This window comes from Electrophorus electricus, chromosome 6 (genome assembly GCF_041902795.1).
Source record: "Electrophorus electricus isolate QZ-2024a chromosome 6, ASM4190279v1, whole genome shotgun sequence".
Taxonomy (NCBI): domain Eukaryota; kingdom Metazoa; phylum Chordata; class Actinopteri; order Gymnotiformes; family Gymnotidae; genus Electrophorus; species Electrophorus electricus.
The window spans coordinates 26,395,652-26,415,766 of NC_137502.1; the positions used below are offsets into that span (position 1 = coordinate 26,395,652).

Sequence of the window (20,115 nt, forward strand, 5' to 3'; positions counted from 1 at the left end):
GGTTTCAGCTTTACCTTCTAAAGCGTCAAGACGCAATGACTGAATTCACATTTCAAACCGATTCTCTTTTTGTTGAGTGCAGTAGCTCAGTCTTGTTTTTTTTATTGCTGACCAAACAGCTACCCAAACCCTCGTCCACAGATAGAGCGACTTCGGATTCTAGTCTGAAACTAGTTGAAACATGGTATTTCTTCCACTTACCCTCTGCTGATCTGTGCACCAGTAGCACTTGGGTGGGGGGCAGCGGTATTGAACCACTTGGAGTACATCAATGTCATTGGCACTGCAAGAGCAAATGCAGGTTTTCCATGCTGTCATCTGTCCTAGCTCACGCTTCTGCTTATATAGAGTATTTTACATGTGTGTGTGTGTGTGTGTGTGTGTGTGTGTGTGTGAGAGAGAGAGAGAGGCGGGCGGGGGGGGGATATTTGATTTCCAGTGATCACACATAAAGAGAACTGATTTTAAGGAAGTCAAAGGTCAAACCTTTACAAAATGAAGCTGTAATGGTCTTATATGCAAATCAGTCCCTTGAACGGCCTACTCCAAACACAAATGTCACTAAACTACAGATTCAGACCTGCCATGCACTCAGGAAATGAAGGTTATGCCAAATAAATGGTCCTTTATAAAACTAATTTAAAAATCACCAAAAAGCCACACAGACCTTTACATATCAGAGCAGGTGTGATTTTTAGGCCAGTTTGTTGGTGTTCATAAAGATAATTTTTTGGTTTAGCACTATATTAGTGAGACGTCTAATGTTCCACCACTGCAAAGCAACAGCAACTAAGCGTATATCGATACCAGATTTTTTTGGTAAGCATCAGAGCACTGGGAAACGTGCATGCCAAACCTGCTTCGAGGCATTATCCAGCCACACTGCTTTCAGATATAGGAGTCATGCTGGAAGTGTAAACCCATCAGGAAGAGGACGAGAGCACTTTGTCCATCTTCTTGAGCCTAATGCATCGTGATCTCTGCCCATATCACAAGGGGTCGTGTTGAGCAACACGTGAGGCTACCCAAACCCCAAAAGCGCCTTATGTTCTAACAACAAAACCAGCCGCACAATCCAGCCATAAAAATGTAGAGCCTGATTATGTAAGCTGAATAAACAGACCATAAACATTTTCACCCTGGAAAAAAAAACAAAAAAACATAGACCTTATAAATTTGAAACCCACATGAAATAGCTGGACAACAAGTAACATCAGTGGAGCCAACCAGTGGATTCAGGCTTTAACGGCTCTGTTTTTCACAGTAATTTAGTGGGGGAGATAGTTAGGTCATATCACCTCCTTTCACTACCAGCTACACTCTACCAGCTGTGCTTCTTACTGTTAAATAACCCTTCCAGTTCCAGTTGGCGAGACTCAACCCAAACTCGCACTTTAAAAGCCAGCCTGTCAGCGCTGACGATAACGCAGCTGCCCCAGATGTGCCCATATTTGCATGTGCCTTTATCATACTTCTAAAAACATCTGTATTTGTCAGGATGTCATAGATATGGTATTTATGTACTATATCTGTACAAGAATGTTGTGTTTGTGCATGCACGTATGTATGTGCGCATGTGTTCGCACACACATACACGTGCGTGCGTACGTATATGAGTGCAAGCCTACTGAATTCACAACTGGCTTTGCCAAAACACATTGAACAGGGCTAAAGGTTAAACTGAGAGAAGTAAAAAACCCAGACTGAACCAAACTGAGCAGGGCAAGGATGGGAACTGCACAGAGTTCGGCTAGTGCGGTTAGCTCAAAGGAACCCACAGCTGTGCCGTTTCCATGACTGCCTCTGTCTGTGGACCTTCGGTACCCAGCCTTTAGGTTTTTTGTAGTGGGAGCAAAACAAAGGGGATTTTTAAACTTCAGTGTGTTTTTGAGAGGGAAGACGTTATGGTTATGGGGGTGTAGAGTTGGGATTTGGGTTGTCACTCTGGTTCACAGATCGTGAACGGAAGCATCTGGTTTACTGCAATGTCATTGGGAAAACGTTGAAGGTTGCTTAATACCATTGTTATTAGACACAGCTGAGCAGGCCTACCATATGCCTATGTGGTAGCTATCACTTATGGCCCATTCTTAAAGCATTTAGCATGCTGATATATAGCCTAAATCCAAACACAGTTTTAAAAAAATATTATTACAAGGAGTTAAGCAATGAGTTCAAGAAAACCTTTGAATTTTTAGCAGAAAACCACAAAGGTTCAGCTAAGGATTGCTACTCACAATAATAAAATGCTATGGCCGTTGTTGACACGTGAACACAGCTCCTCACTGCCAGTAAAATACACATTTACTCTGAAATAGCCTGTTTCACCTTGATTAACGTTTGTTTTCTTGAGCTTAATTTCAAAGAAAAAGCCTACGAGATAGAAATACTTAAGAGATCAATTTGTAAGTAATTCTAAGCCAGTTCCTGAGAGATTTGTTGTTGTTTTTTCTTCTGTAATTTCATGAAGGTAATTACGTTGTGTTTAAGTTACTTTGGACAGAAAGTGTATGAAAAGGAACAGGTTAGCTGCTCTATGTACGTGCATGACTTGTTTGTTTGTTTGTTGGTTAAATTGCTTTCCTGGATATGAATGAAGTCACCAAAGGCCAAAAATATTTTCAGTTCCGAATTCTCTTTAAATGCCGCTCACTAAACCCAAACGTTTACGAAAGAAGTCGCCATTCTGATAGTACCTATCTGGTTTTAGAAGTTAAATGGGTTGACGCTCGATTATTTTAAAAATTTACCTCAACTCTTTATTTCCGGCGTGACGCTCACCCCGTTTTACACGGTCGCACGAGTGTCGCAGCTGTTCACAAGAGAAGGTCGTTTTTTCGTCACGGCCACTTCAGGACAGGAATGCAGATCCAGCGGAGATGTACGTGCGCGCGCCTCCTCACGCGCGACGGCAGAGCCATGCAACACAGCTGCAGGGGATGCATCAGCGTGCAAAGGGGATCGGATGCATCAGCGCGCAAAGGTTTAGCCTGTCCCGCGCGCGCGAGGGGCACTAACACCGAGGCGACCGGCTTGACAACGTTTAGGGGTATAACGCATAATTAGTTCCCAGGTTTCCAAAATGCTCCTGTAAAAACAACGACCATGTAAGTTTACGTCTGTCCTTTTCCTCGGAGTGATTGCAGACGTTTTCTGGTGGCCGCGACGCGAGGGACATGACTCGGCTTCACCTCGCGGCGGTCTTAACACTTGCTGTCTTCGGCTCCGTGGTTCTTCGCGCGAGCGGTGGCAGTGCAGTGAACGCACGGGATGGAGTTGACATCAGCAGGTAAGCGCGCATCTGAAATCTCACGGGATTTCAAACTTGGTTTATGGCTGAACAGCGTTACCCGAGGTCCGGTCTACTGACTCTATACTCCAGCGCTCAGTTCAGAGGCGTGGGCTGCTGACAATCTTCCTCAGTCCTAAAGGAGAGCGCTTTGATCCTCACTGGATCATTTGTCTCCTGCAAATAGGCTATTTGGGATTTTTTTTATAGAAAACAAAAAAGTATTAGCGATAACGACTGCTTTTTAAAATAACCCCCCCCCCCCCCCAAAAAAAACATATTTTTATTATTAGTACCATTGTTTTGTGTGCAATGGCACTAATAATAGTACTAACAATAGTACCATGGTACTAATAATAGTACCATAACAAATGTACTGACTGATGCCGTGTAGTGGTGCAGTAGAAATGGTTCAGTGGCTGGTAGTTACACTAGAATCTTTTTTATGATATGAATTCTTATACATGGCTAAATGCAATTTATATATTTCACAGTATAACAAATCATTATGCGTTGCTCCTTGACCTCAAGTCACTCTTCTGCATCGCTGTAATTAGCTTTGAAGTGTCTTCCTGTTTCTGACATTTCAATCTCTCAACAGTCCCTAATCAACAACCGTTCCTTACTCAAAACAGCACAAGATTACTGTGTAATTTATCTGCTCTCTCGCTCTCTCTCGCTCTCACTCTCTCTCTCTCTCCAGGACTGTATGAAAACTGGGCAGCTAGTGAAATTAGAATATTAAATTAAAGAATGTAAAATAGGTTATATGAATTTTTATAATGTTATGCCCCCCATAGGGTTCTTCTACAAAAAAATGAGTACACACATAATACAGACAACACACGTTATAGTTGAAGTGTGTGTGTGTGTTTGTGTGTGTGTGTGTGTGTGTGTGTGTCTTGGACTGCTATATCCAAGCATACACCAAATTAATTAAATCAATGGAGGTGCATATGTATAAAAAATTGTGTGTGTGTGTGTGTGTGTGTGTGTGTGTGTGTGTGTGTGTGTGTGTGCGTGCGTGCATGCGTGCACATGTGTGTGTATGTTTGCGTGTGTGCGTGCGTGCGTGCGTGTGTATGACAGAGAGGAATGCCCAGATAATAACATCGTAACAGTGGAGTATGCCTGTACCAGAGCTGGAGGCCAGGCCGGCACATGTCTCAGGTAAGATCAAGCCTGCCTTATCTCAGTGTCTCTCAGACCTTTATCAGCATTCTATTCAAACCGCATGGGCAGGTGATGTTAAACTTTTAACACGATATAAAGGAGTTTGCTGTACCTCATCTTCTGTCAAGTACACTTTCTGTTTACACCTTGTTGGTGTTGTGGAATTTTGGCAAGCTACACTTGGTCCTTCATTTTAATGAAAGTAGAGAATGTGTGAAGGTTTTGAATGGTAGTTTATGCTTTGCTTGTACTCCCAGGTGAATTAAGAGTTATGTATTGCATGTAAGCAGTGTGAAGAGGACACTTCATCCTTATCCCTCTCATCTCCTTTCCTGAGTCACCTGTTGGATAATGTAACATCTTATGCATTTATGTGTGCATGATTCTGTGCACTTACAGGAGGAGAGTCCGCACTCTTGCTAGGTCAGACCTGGGTCCTGTGGAATAGGGCCAGTCCTTGTTACTCTAAGAACCTATCTGATCCTGGTCAGACCCGGGTCAGACCTGGATCAGATAGGTCTGCCAAACGTGGCCCATGACAAAGCTCATTTGAGAGCCTCAGTAATTCCTGCAGCGGGAGCAAAAGCAGACGTCTGGAAAGCGAGACCACAGCTCTTTCCTCTCTCCCTTGCTATCGAGACTCCATCTCCTCTCCAGTCCAAGTGTGACGGTAGCTGGCACTGAACACTGATGTGGGAGGCGGATCACGGATGTGGGAGGTGGCCAGAGGAAACCAGCCTGCTCACGGTCAGGCTTAACTCCAGAAAACCAGTTACTCCTTGCTCAGTCAGATTGGGACCCGTGAATGAAGGCCTGCAGTCTTTTTCTCTCATGTTCACTTTCTCTCTCTCTCTCTCTGTCTCTCTCTCTTTCTCTCTGTGTCTTTCTTTATCTTTCTCTCTCCATCTTTCTCTATCTCTCTCTGTCTGTTTCTCCCTCTCTCCCCTCCCCCTCCCTCTCACAAACAGTTGACTGCTAGGTCTCAACTCAAGCTCCCTCCAGTTTCACTGACAATCATGAGAGATGCCTGAATAAACAATCCCATCAGAAAGACACAGGTCTGTCTGCAAGAGAGTGAGACAGCCAATGAGACGTAATGAGCTGTGTCTGTTGCATGGGCTGTGGGTCCAAGGAAGCTCCACCGAACCTTCTCACCCAGTCTGCTTTGGGGGTCGAGAGCATTTAGGGCCAAGCCAAACACACATGCTTCATACAATGTTTCTTTATTGTGTGTGTGTGTGTGTGTGTGTGTGTGTGTGTGTGTGTGTGTGTGTGTGTGCGCATGTGTGTTTGTGTGTTTGTGAGCTCAGCTGTGCTGATACTCCACAGAGAGAGAGAGAGGGTACGATTATTTGATTTTTTGGATGCCTTTAATGTGTTATGCACCAAAACCTTTGCACGAGCGTATTCCCAAGTTCACATTTACACAGGTTACAACACACAACGCCCCTCAAAACAAAAGCGAAGCATGAAGAAGTTCTTTTCTGACATCAGGACACTGGTGATGAGGTGTGCAGAGAGAGATGAGAGAAATTGTAAAGTGAGAAATTACAAAGGTGAATGAAAGCAAAAAGGAAGAACAGTGGGAGGGAGGGAAAGAGAGAAAACAGGCTAGTTCTTACCATCGGTTTCTGCGAGACATTAATTCATTAAGAAGCTGCATGGTCTGTTTACTTTAATCAGACCCTGCCAGTTTCTCTTAGATCCATGAGAGCAGTTACATAAAAGTGCCATAAAGTGGAGTAGGGAGTTTGACTTGGCCTCCAGCTTATGGTAAGACTTCTGAGTAATGGCACCCTCATCTTAAACGTGAGATCGTTTACCTCAATCACAGCACGGGCTTATGTCCAGCGGGACCTTCCAAAACACTCAATATATAGCAATGAGAGGAACATGATTAGATCCATATAATATTTTAAAAATCTGCGGTGATAATTTTCTAAGCATCTTTATCCAAGAAAAAAGTGTTTTAGGTATGAGATTGGGGTTAATTATGCTAAACTAATGCAACATAATGCATGATGTAGGAAGAGCAACGGTAGTGAACAAAGGATTGACAAACTAGTTAAAGAAGCAATAAGTCATTTTTACCATCAAAACATAGTGAACAATATTTATAAAAGTGAGTAATTTCTGTAAAGTGCAGTCAACATAAGACAAATAATCAATTTGCTTTGTAGTCCTCAAAATAACCAGTTTATGCACCGTAGAGCGGGTCCCCCACGTACTGGTGGCCATGTTAAAACAGGTTTAGTACAGAAACATCCAGACCACTAGGTGTTGGTGTCATAATGTGGAGAAGAATCAATGGGGAAAAAATGACTTATTGCTTCTTTAAGTATGAAGGCAAATCTAGAATATAACAAATGCTGAATTGGGAGGTACTAGAAATAGGCATATAGAAAACAGAACCAGCAGGAAAAAAAGTCAGATATTAGTCAGTACAATACTAGTACAATAATGAAACACCAGTTGAATTTACGCATTTAATCTACGAGCTGTTTAGCATGGACCGAGCGCCGTCAGCTGAGGGTTGGTCACTCCCATTGGCTACTGTATTCAGCATGACTGGATGGTGCACTGGATGGCTGGGACTTCAGGTTGTTTTTGTCTTTACAGGATCCAGCTGCCCATATGCTGGTCCATACGTTGTAGTATAACATTCATCCAAACGTGGTCCCAGCCTCCCTACTCTGCGTCCCACAGCTCTTATGAATTACAGTGGAGGTCCCAACCAAGTTCACTTCACTTTTCAGTACTCATGGATGGGCAGATAGAGGAGCCTTTCTGCAACTCTAAATAGAAGCCAGTGAAAGCATTGTATTACCCCATCATGTGATATGAAAAGTACTTGAATGGTTCTAAAGGTTTTGTCCGATTTGTTTGATCTAAGAACAGACATTTGTGTGTCTGCCTGTGTGTGTGTGTGTGTGTGTGTGTGTGAGAGAGAGAGAGAGTGAATGAGAGAATGAGAGAGAGAGAACAGGAGGGAACGAGAGAAAAGGAACATTTTGTGGCCAGTGGAATTCCCCATTTCTTTCAAAATGACTTGTGCGAATGTATTGCAAACCCTTCTCAGCCTGTGATGTCTTAATATTTCTGTGCATAAATTTATCATCCATCTTTTATCTGACACATCAGGGCCAAGGTCACAGTTTTTTGAGGGGTTGCTGTAGGGAGATACTGGGAGTCTCAGCGCTGTAGTGAGAGACTGGGAGATATGTCTTGTGTGTTAGGGTCATATAGTCCTTCACTCATTAACAAAAGAAAACATTTGTTTTTTTCTGTGGAGTCTATGGTGTGTGTTACACCAGTACCATCACACCAGTGCCACACCAGTGCCACACCAGTGCCACACCAGTGCCACACCAGTGCCACAGCAGTGCCTCTTCCTGGCAGGGGGAGGTTGCGTAAAACCAGGAGGTGCTGCAATAAGGCACTCCAGACAGGAAGTGGGAGAGGAAGGAGTTACCAGCGGTAAACGTCCAGGCTTTAATGTGGCTTTATGGGGTGTCTCACACCGTGGGCTGACTCGGGCGCCGAGACTGGCGTGGAGAGATGTCCTGACATGAGAAAATAGAAGGTGTTGAGAGGAAGGCAGGGTATTCGGAGGCTCCTCAGACCTTTCTCATTTCTAAACCTCCTTTGTGCTTTCTCTTTTCTAACTTCCTGCCATTTGCTCTGATTGGCAGAAGCAGTGTTGGCAAATGAAAACTCAAGTGTAATAATGTATTTAGGACTTTCACATTTTTCTGATTAGTCAGCAGACCTGTGGTGACTCTGTGACTGTGACTCCTCTCCTATCCCGTCACTGCCAGGCCTTTTACTGCCAGATCTCATCTTCACCCTTCTGCTGCCAGACCTGTCTCACCGCCAGACCTGTCTCACTGCCAGACCTGTCATGGCAGCTATTATATCTGTCACTGAGGTGGAGTGTGGGTGCTGTTGGAATCAGTCGAATGTGCAATAGTGGTGAGATGAAGACCAGATGTGCATTTGTGTGTGTGTGTGTGTGTGTGTGTGAGTGTGTGTGTGTGTGTGTGTGTGTGGGGGGGGGGGGGGGGGGGGGGTTCATTATTTTGCATTTCAGATCTGCTGACTGAATGCTGATATATAAATGGATTTAGGGACAATCATTTCCAGTATCATTTCCTTCAGGCGGTTAATTTTATTTATTTATTTAAAAGAGAGATTGTTCTGTGTCTCAAGTGGTATGAATCCATTTTTTAGGGTCACCTGTGATCATGTATGAATTAATCTTCATTTTGAGTAACCAGGGGGTGTATGTGTGTATAAATGGTGGTGTGACTGTGTGTGTGTGTGTGTGTGTGTGTGTGTGTGTGTGTGTGTTTGATCTGTCATTAGAATTTAAACGTCTCCTCTCTGGTGATCTGGCATTAGTTTGGACTTTCTGTCCCCAGTGCTTACCTACACTCAGAGCAAAACGCCCACCAGATCCCTGGGCTCCTGTTCACTCTCCACACTGCTCTCATTGGTGGGCTCTTGTCTTTGATCTGTCTCCTAGTCTCTCCCTCCATCATGCGTATGTGTGTGTCTGTGTGTGTGTTTTGCTAAGGGTCACATTCCAGTGACAGCGGGATTAACAGGGTCATAACCTTGCTTCGACACATCACTCATTGTCAGAACTGATGCAAACCGCTCACCTAAACTGAATTGCATCTGATTTTTCCAAAGCCTTGATTGAAAGTAATTGCATAACCTAGACAACAAGCAGCAATACATAGTTTAATCCTTTATAGTGTTTTGAATACAACCCTGAAATGACTTGATTTTTAGTCTCCCTAAAATGTGAAACACTTTGTGGGGAAACATTTTAAGAAGCACTTGCTAGTTTCTCGAGTATGATGTGAAGCGCAGCAGTTCCATCACAGTGTGACATCCTGCCTGTGCCCTTAGTTGTGGCGCGTACAACCTGTCACACCCTGTTTGCCCGGTCGCGCCATGACATCACACTCGACACTCGACAAGTGTTCTGCAAGCTCCCTCACTGTGACTCAAAGACTCTTATTTTGTCAGGCTGCTGCTGACTACTTCAAAATGGAATAATTCTAGTTAATGTTTGCTTCCAAAAGATACTTGACAATGAAGCTCTTATACTGTAAAAATGACTGCAGATCCCAGTGCAACCTTCTAATGGACAACACCATAAAAAGTAAAACTCTGACATACTCAGTAAACTAAAACTGAAGAAAAATGTTTAAAATATGACATCTATAAATTCACTCCTGATGAGTTTCACACAAGACCATCTACATTTATGGCATGTTTATCCAAAGCAACTAACAGTTATGACTGAGTACAACTTGAGCAATTGAGGGTTAAAGGCCTTGCTTAGGGGCAATTTGGCGCTTGAACCAGCAACCTTCTGATTGCAAGTCAAGTAAGCTAAGCTACCACTCCCCTACAGTTCAGACATTTCCAAAGCCATTAGGGCCTCAACTACCACAGTAAAATTTTTAACTGTAATTAAATTCAACTTAAATTAAAGGCTAAGGCTTTTAAAGACTCTTTTAAATAAGCAATTATAAATTATTCAAGGTTTCAAATTTTGATGCTTGTTTTGTAGATGTGTTACACAATGTAATGTGAACTGATCAAAAACTGTTAATGTCATGATGACTTTGGAAAATACTCCCTGAATATAACTAATAAATCCATGTGTTTGTTAAGGAAAGATCACCTTCAGAGATGAAAACAGAGCAACACAAAGATGGAATAACAGCTGTATTACCATAACGATGAATCGTATTGAGTATTTCCAATTCAGTGATGGATGGCTGGATGGACTGACTGACAGATAGGTTCTGTGATGGTAGTATTTCAGGAGTTTTAGAGGAGGTGGAGGGTGAAGGGGGTGTGTCCCTGCGGAGAAGCTTTAGTCTCACAGCTTCTCTTTCCCATGAGCCCCTGAGGCAGTGACCTGGAAGTGCACTGACAGACCAAATAAACACAGGCCTTCATACACAGACAGTTTAACACTTTCACACACACTTCATCCGTACACATACACAGACACACACACACACACACACGCACACATTTACATACACGCATGCATGCACGTGCACACACAGACACACACACACACACACACACATCTACAAGGAAGCAGAAGATAAGACGCAGGACACACAGTCTTTTTGTCCTCGTGTGTTTGTAGGTCGTTGACCTGTAGCTGTAGTTTCTGACATGTTCTGCCTTCCATCTCTGCCCCTCATCTCTCCATCTCAATCTCAACATCTCCTTTCTGTTCCCTCTCCCATCTGTTTCAGCGGTGACCATGGGGCTCAACCCTCTTCACTTGGGGAGCCCTAAACACTTACCAGAGGATGCAGCTCTCTGTCTACAGGGGATTCAATCCGTGCTTAGCAGCACTCCACAGTGTAGTGATTTCACTCCACAGTGTAGTGATTTCACTCCACAGTGTAGTGATTTCTCTTAACAGTGTAGTGATTTCACTCCACAGTGTAGTGATTTCACTCCACAGTGTAGTGATTTCTCTTAACAGTGTAGTGATTTCACTCCACAGTGTAGTGATTTCTCTTAACAATGTAGTGATTTCACTCCACAGTGTAGTGATTTCACTCCACAGTGTAGTGATTTCTCTTAACAGTGTAGTGATTTCACTACACAGTGTAGTGATTTCTCTTAACAGTGTAGTGATTTCACTACACAGTGTAGTGATTTCTCTTAACAGTGTAGTGATTTCACTCCAGTGTAGTGATTTCTCTTAACAGTGTAGTGATTTCACTCCACAGTGTAGTGATTTCACTCCAGTGTAGTGATTTCTCTTAACAGTGTAGTGATTTCACTCCACAGTGTAGTGATTTCTCTTAACAATGTAGTGATTTCACTCCAGTGTAGTGATTTCACTCCACAGTGTAGTGATTTCTCTTAACAGTTTAGTGATTTCTCTTAAGTGTAGTGATTTCACTCCAGTTCTGTACATCTACATGTGTCTGGTTACTTTCCCCCTTTTCACTTTTTTTGGCAACCGGGTTGTAGATTCTCTAATTTACTAAGAACTTTCACATCAATAAAAGAGTTCTCTGTGATATTCAGTTTCTGTTACAAAACTTTTATAATAAAAAAACTGTCTAAACTAACAGAAGTATGTAGGTATTTATTCTTATGTGCCAGATCTGACAACCCAAACTTTTAACTCTGCTCAGTTTTCATTTGTGTTTGGAGTGTCTCATGCATTATGTAAGTCTGAGAGCAGGCATGTAGGCCTGTGCTCTTGTGTGAAAGACCTAGCAACCCACAGTTCTGGTCATTTTCAGTTTGTTTGGATGGAGCATCTAATGCATTATGGCAGTCTAACCATAAATGGAAACATAACGTTTGTTTGTTCTCACACACACACACACACACACACACACACACACACACACACACACACACACACACACAGTACATTCATAAAGAAAAGGGAAAAAAGATGCATATGGATATTACTCCACATTCCTTTTCCTAATGGGTAAATAAATAAATAAATCAAGCCTGCATTAACAGAAAACAGAAACAACGTAATCACCCCCCCCCCCCTCTGGACTGTGTAACATGCTGATAGTGGGGGGGGGGGAATGTGTGTGGTACCCAACACCAGGGTCATACAGATTAACTGGATGTAGCCATGCTCATTAGTGGGGATCATTCATGCCATTTGAGTTCCCCTAATCTGTTAGATAGGGACATGTGCAGCTGGTTTTGATTTGGACCTCCTTCCGTAAGGGGTGAACACACAGAGAGGCTGCTGGCTCACATGCCGGAAAAGCCAAGCAAGCTTACACACACACACACACACACACATAATAAAGAAAAATTGTATGAAGCATGTGTGTTTGGCTTGGCGCTAAATGCTCTCAACCCCCAAAGCAGACTGGGTGAGAAGGTTCTGTGAAGCTTCCTTGGACCCACAGCCCATGCAACAGGGTGATGGACACAGCTCATTACATCTCATTGGCTGTCTCACTTTCACTCTCTTGCAGACAGACCTGTGTCTTTCTGATGGGATTGTTTATTCAGGCATCTCTCATGATTGTCAGTGAAACTGGAGGGAGCTTGAGTTGAGACCTAGCAGTCAACTGTTTGTGAGAGGGAGGGGGAGGGGAGAGAGGGAGAAACAGACAGAGAGAGATAGAGAAAGATGGAGAGAGAAAGATAAAGAAAGACACAGAGAGAAAGAGAGAGAGAAAGTGAACATGAGAGAAAAAGACTGCAGGCCTTCATTCACGGGTCCCAATCTGACTGAGCAAGGAGTAACTGGTTTTCTGGAGTTAAGACTGACCGTAAGCAGGCTGGTTTCCTCTGGCCACCTCCCACATCAGTGATCCGCCTCCCACATCAGCATGCACACACGCGCACTCTTAAACACACACGTGCGCGCGTCCGCACACACGAGCATGCACATGCTGCCTCCTCCTTTCAGTGTGAATACTAAGTTATAACGTGGTTAGAGCCAGACATCTCATCTCAACAAATATTCACGTGAAGCAGTCAAAAGTACAATCGTAGAAAGGCATTTCCAAAACATCGCGGCTTCAGATGTTTCCCTATGGCATATGGCATAATGCTATGTAATGAGACTTTTGTTCTTCAGCAGGAAAGATATATTCGGGAAAATGGATTTCACAGCAGGAATCGAATGATATTATATATATATATATATATATATATATATATATATATATATATATATATATATATATATATATATGTAGAAATATAAATCTAGTCGAAAGCATAAGATTCTTATGATTTCATTTTCGGCGCAGAGCCCATATAATAGCACGAGAGGAACTACCGCTAAGATTATCCTTCGGTGTTTTGGCACTTTAAAAGGCTGTTGGATTTCCTTACGCTATTTTTGTCTGGAGCCCTGAGCCAGCCTGTCCCAAATGTTTACCGCTGCGCGAAAGAGTCAGAGCGTGACGTTGGCTGTACATCTCTCCCCCCAGTACCCCTTATACGTGTACCAAAGCCCGACATCCGCCACACACTATCTTAATTCGAATTACATATATACACAGAATCGCAAATCTGAGTTTATAAGTTATGCAATGAAGACCTTTTTTTCTGCGTAAAGCTAAGCGCTAAGAGTCTGAAAACCCTTTAACGACTGATCAGTATAGTCACAGACTATAATTTTATACAGACTGGAGATATGGAGGGCTCACTATTAGCATGACCGCAAGCAGATTCCTTTGGATATTATTTTCTGGTAATGCTTCTGTTGGAAATTTACGAGAAGAGAAACCGCTCCACGATGGAGCAGAAACAAGCAGCTTTTAGCCACAGCTGCCCTCGTGTGTGCAGTGGTTTCATCTGAGGGGAAAAGAGCCTAAATGAAAGACAGAAGCAGTGTCTTCCACGGCCTTCCCGGAGTCTCCTCGGTGTCCTCCACGTTCCTGTATCCGCTTCGCTGTTCCGTGTTTGGTGCTGGATAAAGTCACGTAACTGTCTGCATTAGCCAAGACTAAAACTCATCATAACGTTGTACCCGGTTGACTTTATTAGAACGCCAAGACGAGAAAAATATGGCAGGATGACAGGCGTGCCAAAACCTAGCAAAACTCATCATTTTATTTATTTCGACATTGTAAATTTGGTTGCAACGCTGAAAACGCTTGAAAAGTCTGGTGGTGTAAGGCCGGCGTAAGGAAACCATATGTCTCCTTTCATCGTCGTTTCCAAAAATATGAGGGGAGCAGTAATATCTGTCATAAATATTCTAAGTGTAACATGCATGTTAACAGCTGGGTTTCTGAAACGGATGTCAAATATGGTATGAAAAAAAAATATACTGATGTCTGGAAATTTGAGTGGAAAAGTATGGAAATGGAAAATGTAGGAACCTTGTTCGTTGGTTCGTTCGTTCGTTTTTTCTCTCTGTTTGTCTGTCTTGTTCCTATATATGCTCCTTAGTTTGTAACACACAGTGGTTTGCAAAGTGGTGATTAATTGATTGATAAATTAATTGACTGGCTGGTGTGTTGGTGAAAACGCTTGAGGCGTCTTGCAAATGATCTTTTATATGGTTAAAAATCGACAAATATAATGCCAAAACTACCAGCTGGGATCGATTTTCATTTGATACGTTTTACGTTCCCAGCAATCACACGCAGAGGTCATATTCACCAATGCAGAGGAAAGGTTGTAATGAAGGAGTAACGGTTTGTTCTGAAGACCATGAACGTGTTCAAAAGTTTTTTTGGGGGGTTGCGGCACTCTACAAGAATGGAAGTGTTTTGGTTTGGTTGTTGACCTCAGTTTAATACAGCAGATCCCTGATAATGCATCTGTTCAAGAAAAGAGACAAACTCAGCTGATGTTTATTGCTTTTTCTTTGCTTTAATGACACTAATATCATTAAAATCTAAACCTCTACACCGCTGTCTCTCCCTCACCCCAGGAGGAAATGCTGTAAAGGATTCAGGTTGGTGATGGGACAGTGCATACCAGAAAGTAGGTAAAATCCTGCCTTTTGTGTTTGTTACTTCCAGTGAATCACTTTTCCTAGTCACTTCTCTATTTTAGTAAATTATTAACTTTCATTTATTTATTTATTAACACTTATTTTGTTTTAGTATATTTATTAATCTATTGATGTTTATAGTTTCCAGTCAGACTTTTCAATTGACAGTTCTAAAACTCTTGGGACATGCTGTATTGTTCTTTGTCGACACTAGAGGGTGCTGTGGGCCTTCACATATTTCGTGTGTTGATTATGTAATAAATCCAGTGTCTTGCTGGTGTGAGTCTAGGTGTAGATGTGTGTGCTGGCTCTCCCTGCGAACAGCAGTGTACAGATAACTTTGGCCGGGTGGTATGCACCTGTTACCATGGCTACCGCTTCGATCGGGAGAGACACCGCCAGCACCTGCACCCATATTGCTTAGGTAGGTGTGGTTTGTTTGTTCATTTATTTTTTGCTTTGTTTGTTTTTGTTGTTTGCTGGTTTGTTTGTTTGCTGCATTTGATTGTGTTCATTTAGTTCCATCTCACAGTACCATAGCGATAAATAAGTTACCTTACTAAATGTCTGTCTGTCTGGGACCATAAATTCTAAAATATAATAAATATTATTGTGATTACTAAAGAGTGGCTTGTGGGTTCTTTTACATTTTTCACACAAATTGGCAGCACTGGCAATATTGAATAATTTCTATTTAATATTTATCTATTTTTATAGTAACTGTAATTCATTTTTTTATTTAGTAACCCCTCTGTGTGTGTGTGTCTCTGTCTCAGATGTGGATGAATGTGAGGAGTCGAATGGCACGGTATGCGAGCATGCCTGTGAAAACACACCTGGCAGTTTCCGCTGCCTTTGCAGTACTGGATACACACTGACTCCAGACCAGCGCTCCTGTGTACCTGCACACAACCGTGAGTGTATATGTGTATGTATGTTTGTGTGTGTGTGTGTGTGTGTGTGTGTGTGTGTGTGAGCATGAAGGTGTGTGGATTAAAACTGTTTTTTTACATTTGTTTCATGTATTTTAAGTGTGATGGTGGGCCGTAAAACCGTACGTGTGTGTGTGTGTGTGTGGCTGCAGTCTCTCTCTCAGGCTCTGCAGGTCAGTCTGAAACTGCTGGTTCCTGCTCTCTCACCTGCCAGGACATCATGGACATGAGAACCAGCCTTCAACAGCTCAAACTCCGGCTCGGACTCGGCCACTCACCTGGACAGGTATAGAATATGTTAAACCACAAGCTGACCTGAACAGCATACAGGGCGCGCGCACACACACACACACACACACACACACACACACACACACACACACACACACACACACTGCCCTGGTCCTAGACTCTCTCTGTTTTGTTTTGTGTGTAGGTGCTGCCCCCTGGCTTGGACAACAGCAGTGAAAAACCACTTCCTGGTAGGGTGGGTAAAAGTTCCGATAGCCACAACCCCCTGGGTCCCCCAGGGGCACCTGGACCCCCAGGCCTGCCTGGTACAACACACGTTTCTCTCATTTTTGTCAGAGCTGACGTTTTTAAAAGGCACTCAGTTAACAGCCTGGATGTTGGTTGTCCTGACTAAGACTCTGATGCTGACAGGACATCCAGGGCCTTCAGGACAGAAGGGGGAGCCAGGAGCCAGGGGCCAGCCAGGCACCCAGGGCCCCCGCGGGAACATGGGCCCTATAGGCCCCCAGCCAGACCTGGAGCACATCAAGCGGGGACGCAGAGGCCCTGTGGTAAGCTCTGTATGCCCCCGGGCTTGGAATCGAGATTCCCCTTAAAGGACTCTCACTGCTGTGAGGGTTCACCTGGTCTACTCTTCCTTACCTGGAGTTCTGCACCTGCTTCCACAGGGACCACCGGGAGCACCTGGAAAAGATGGCTTTAAGGTGGGTGGGTGTGTGCGTGTGTGAGAGAGAGAGGATTAATATTCAGTGACTGAAGGCTGATGAAACAGTTAATTTTAAAAGCTCTGTATATAATGTAAAATCATTAGCTCACTGTTTTTTCCTTCACAGGGAGACAGAGGTCCTCCTGGACCCAGGGGCCCCCCAGTGAGTTCACCCTTTGGCTTCTAGGGATCAATATATTTAATAAAGACTGATCTAGGATCAGTTACCTCTCCTCATATTTGTGGGATGCCCTTTTATAATTTGGTTGTATAGACTATACATGTTACATTTAAAGAAATATAATTAAGGCTTAAAAAAAACAACTAAATGAGTAGTTTGCTTTGCCTTATAGTTGCTTGTTTGAATGGTCATGTCCACTGTTGGGAAGGAAATCAGTCCTATATATGTACTTCTGTAAAATTAGGCCTGCTCTATTTGTAAACTCGTAATGTCTTACTATTGTCAACATAGCTACAGGCTAAATGAAGACGTTATTGGCTACACGTTGAAATCAAAAACTTGTAACCTAGATCTTCTTTCCATACCAAACCGCACTTTAAGAACTGAACATAAAGGACTTGCCCTTTGAGACAGTGTAAGTGAAATTGTCATGAAAGGATATTTAATATTACGTTTGGGTATGAGCTGTTATTGATTGATTGAGGCTGACTGACTATAGACGATCACTGTCAAACCTGTTCTGCGTTGCGTTCGCTGTCACGTCTCTGCAGCCCTCATAAATGCAGCAGGCCTACTCACTGAGATTAGCAACATCGTTCCCTAAATACAATTAATTACACAAACAGTTTTGCAAATAATGTTGGGTCAGGCCTGTAACATCACTTAAAAAAAAAATCAAGAAAATTACTATTGAATGGGATGTCTGGGGATGGGTTTAGAAGACAAATACAAAACGTGATTCACAAGGTATTAAAGCAGACCTCATCAGTGGAACTGGACGAATTTAAATGTAACTAAATACAATGAAATGTAACAGACCCCGAGATAGAAGCTGGATTTCCTTAAAAATGTTTCATCTATTTTGGTGAGCGGTATCAATCTAGTTGCACAGGCACATTATGTAAGAGCAGCTCAGATTGGTTTCATCAAAACAGCTGGCCGCGTTTGTGATCTGTGTACGTTTCTACTGTAGGGACCCCCTGGTTCGTTTGACTTCCTGTTACTAATGATGGCGGACATCCGTCAGGACATCACCGAGCTGCAAGAGAAGGTTTTTGGTAAAAGGCAGGACCTGTCCCTGGACACACCCCCACACTCCTCAGAGGAGCCAGAGCGTGACGGCTGGGGCTCAGGACAAGTCGACATGTAATGTGTGACTACTCTGGAGGTGTGTCACATGACCTGTCAGTCAACAGCAAAGGGGGGGGCGCCCATCAACTATTGAGGTCCTGAAAACTGAACTTTGTCCTGATAAAAAGTTTGGACCTGATATGATAACGAAAATCTGGACTTGAAATCAAGCCATCGAAACATAAAAGGGAGGCAAGATCTGGTCTGTGGACGAACTGTAGATGGCGCTAGAGAGGATGACGGAGAGAAAGTAAGAAGGCAGAAAAATGACTGTTAATCTCAAACCACTGTAAACATTTCCTGTTCCTTTGTAACATATGTGTCACATGAACTGTGTGCATTCATGTATGTGCGTTATGTATATATGCGTTTTTAAAGTGACAGGAGAGTGACATGTTGGCTTTGGAGTAAAGAGGCTTCTCAGAGCTCACTTGGCAGGGTATGAGGCTACAACAGTATGCGTGTGTGTGTGTGTGTGTGTGTGTGTGTGTGTGTGTGTGTGTGTGTGCGCGTGTGCTTGCACTTTGTGTAGCATGGGCCATCCCATAGTAATTTGTCCATAATAAGTATGGCTGTTTTATTGTGAGTTCAGAACATCTGCTGAACCTTGCATAATGTTGACCTATCATGGTGCATCAAAAAGTTAGTGGCCATAAAAGATTCATCCTTAAACTACACCCATAGCAGCACTATCTTCCTCATTTGGTAGAGAAGGTTCTAGCAACACCAAAGTCATGGGTTGTTTAGTCTCAGTGGCACTGTATAGAGTAATATGAGCCAAGCTCATGTAGAAATACTGTTAAATCAGTGAACAGTAACAATGATCTTCACCTTTACATGTCTGTGTTTCATGTTTTCTGCTGTTCTGCAGTATAAGGGGTCGTGGTTAAACGCAGGAGGTCAGCAGTTAAGAACTGGGAATTTAACCATAAAAAATACACCGGGAATTAGAAAGCAATGACATTACATAACTGAGTATGAAACTCTTCTTTCAGCTGGTCCTGTTGGGGGTCGCCACAGTTGATCATTCGTCTCCATCTTGTCCTGTCCTGGACATCCTCCTCCGTCACCCCAACCACCTTCATGTCTTTTGGCACCCCATCCATAAATCTCCTCTCTTCCTCTCTGATCCTCCTCTCCTCTCCTTTGGGCACATCCCCAAACCATCTGTCTCGCCCCCCTTAACATTCCGCTTTGCTTTGTACACAGTTTGCACAAACTCAATCTAAACTCATCCACTTTCATCACCTCAGCTCTGTGCTTCTTATTTTTTCTGCGGCCTTCCCTCTCATTCGCTCAATCCTCACCTCTTTTCTCAACTTAGTCTTATCCAGCAGAGGGAGACAAAAAGACACTCATCATCTCTCAAAAGGGAAAAGAGGCGAGGCAATGCAAGAGACCGGCTCTTCAACAGGACCGAGCCTAGCTTGGGTCTGCCGGGCTTGATCTCATGTCTAATCTCTCTTTAGATATTCAGTGTTTTTAACAGAACTCTCTATTAGCACTGGGATAACAGGACCTCAGGACATTCAAGACCTTGCTTAAAGCCCAACCTCAGCCTTCTGTTGGCTGCACTCAGGTGTGTCTGAGTGGGTGTAACTCGTGCAGTTCTGCAGGGGGTTTTTAAGCCTTGTTCCAGGTATCACCAGATGAGGGTCTGTCTGAGTCACACTCACTCCAGCACAGCACATTCAGCCCGTCAGAAAAATCACCCACCACCGAGAATACAAAGGTCTGTGCACTGGCTGTTTAGGATGGCCTAATGACTTTCAGTGCAAAACTGATTGAGTTTGGTCATGGACAAATCATCATGCTTAGGAGGCAAGTCACATTTTTTAAAGTGGGTACCAATGCACTGTAATACAGCATGCACGCATGCACGTACACGGACATGTAATCTCAACATGCGTGCATTCGAAAAGTCCATCTCCTGTCAGGCACACCCTCTTTCAT

At 43.3% G+C, this 20,115-nt stretch overlaps 1 protein-coding gene across 3 annotated transcripts in view; it reads left to right on the top strand.

Annotated features, from left to right (window-relative positions):
* LOC113583413 (uncharacterized) overlaps positions 1–19,887 on the top strand; it is a 44,601-nt gene extending 24,714 nt beyond the window's left edge. The window contains exons 5-15 of one of the 3 annotated variants that reach the window (XR_014124226.1): positions 3,147–3,289; positions 4,379–4,459; positions 14,898–14,950; positions 15,250–15,384; positions 15,737–15,874; positions 16,045–16,178; positions 16,329–16,379; positions 16,556–16,695; positions 16,813–16,848; positions 16,978–17,013; positions 18,005–18,070. Coding sequence is in view for 2 of the 3 variants with exons in the window: in XM_081716131.1 (XP_081572257.1) it covers positions 3,147–3,289; positions 4,379–4,459; positions 14,898–14,950; positions 15,250–15,384; positions 15,737–15,874; positions 16,045–16,178; positions 16,329–16,449; positions 16,556–16,695; positions 16,813–16,848; positions 16,978–17,013; positions 18,005–18,181 (1,194 nt within the window). In the remaining variant the exon portion in view is untranslated. Of the gene's footprint in view, positions 1–3,146; positions 3,290–4,378; positions 4,460–14,897; positions 14,951–15,249; positions 15,385–15,736; positions 15,875–16,044; positions 16,179–16,328; positions 16,450–16,555; positions 16,696–16,812; positions 16,849–16,977; positions 17,014–18,004 lie in introns of all 3 variants that reach the window. The other 2 variants (XM_081716131.1, XM_027019758.3) reach the window with 2 other exon arrangements.
* The last annotated feature ends 228 nt before the right edge of the window (positions 19,888–20,115 follow it).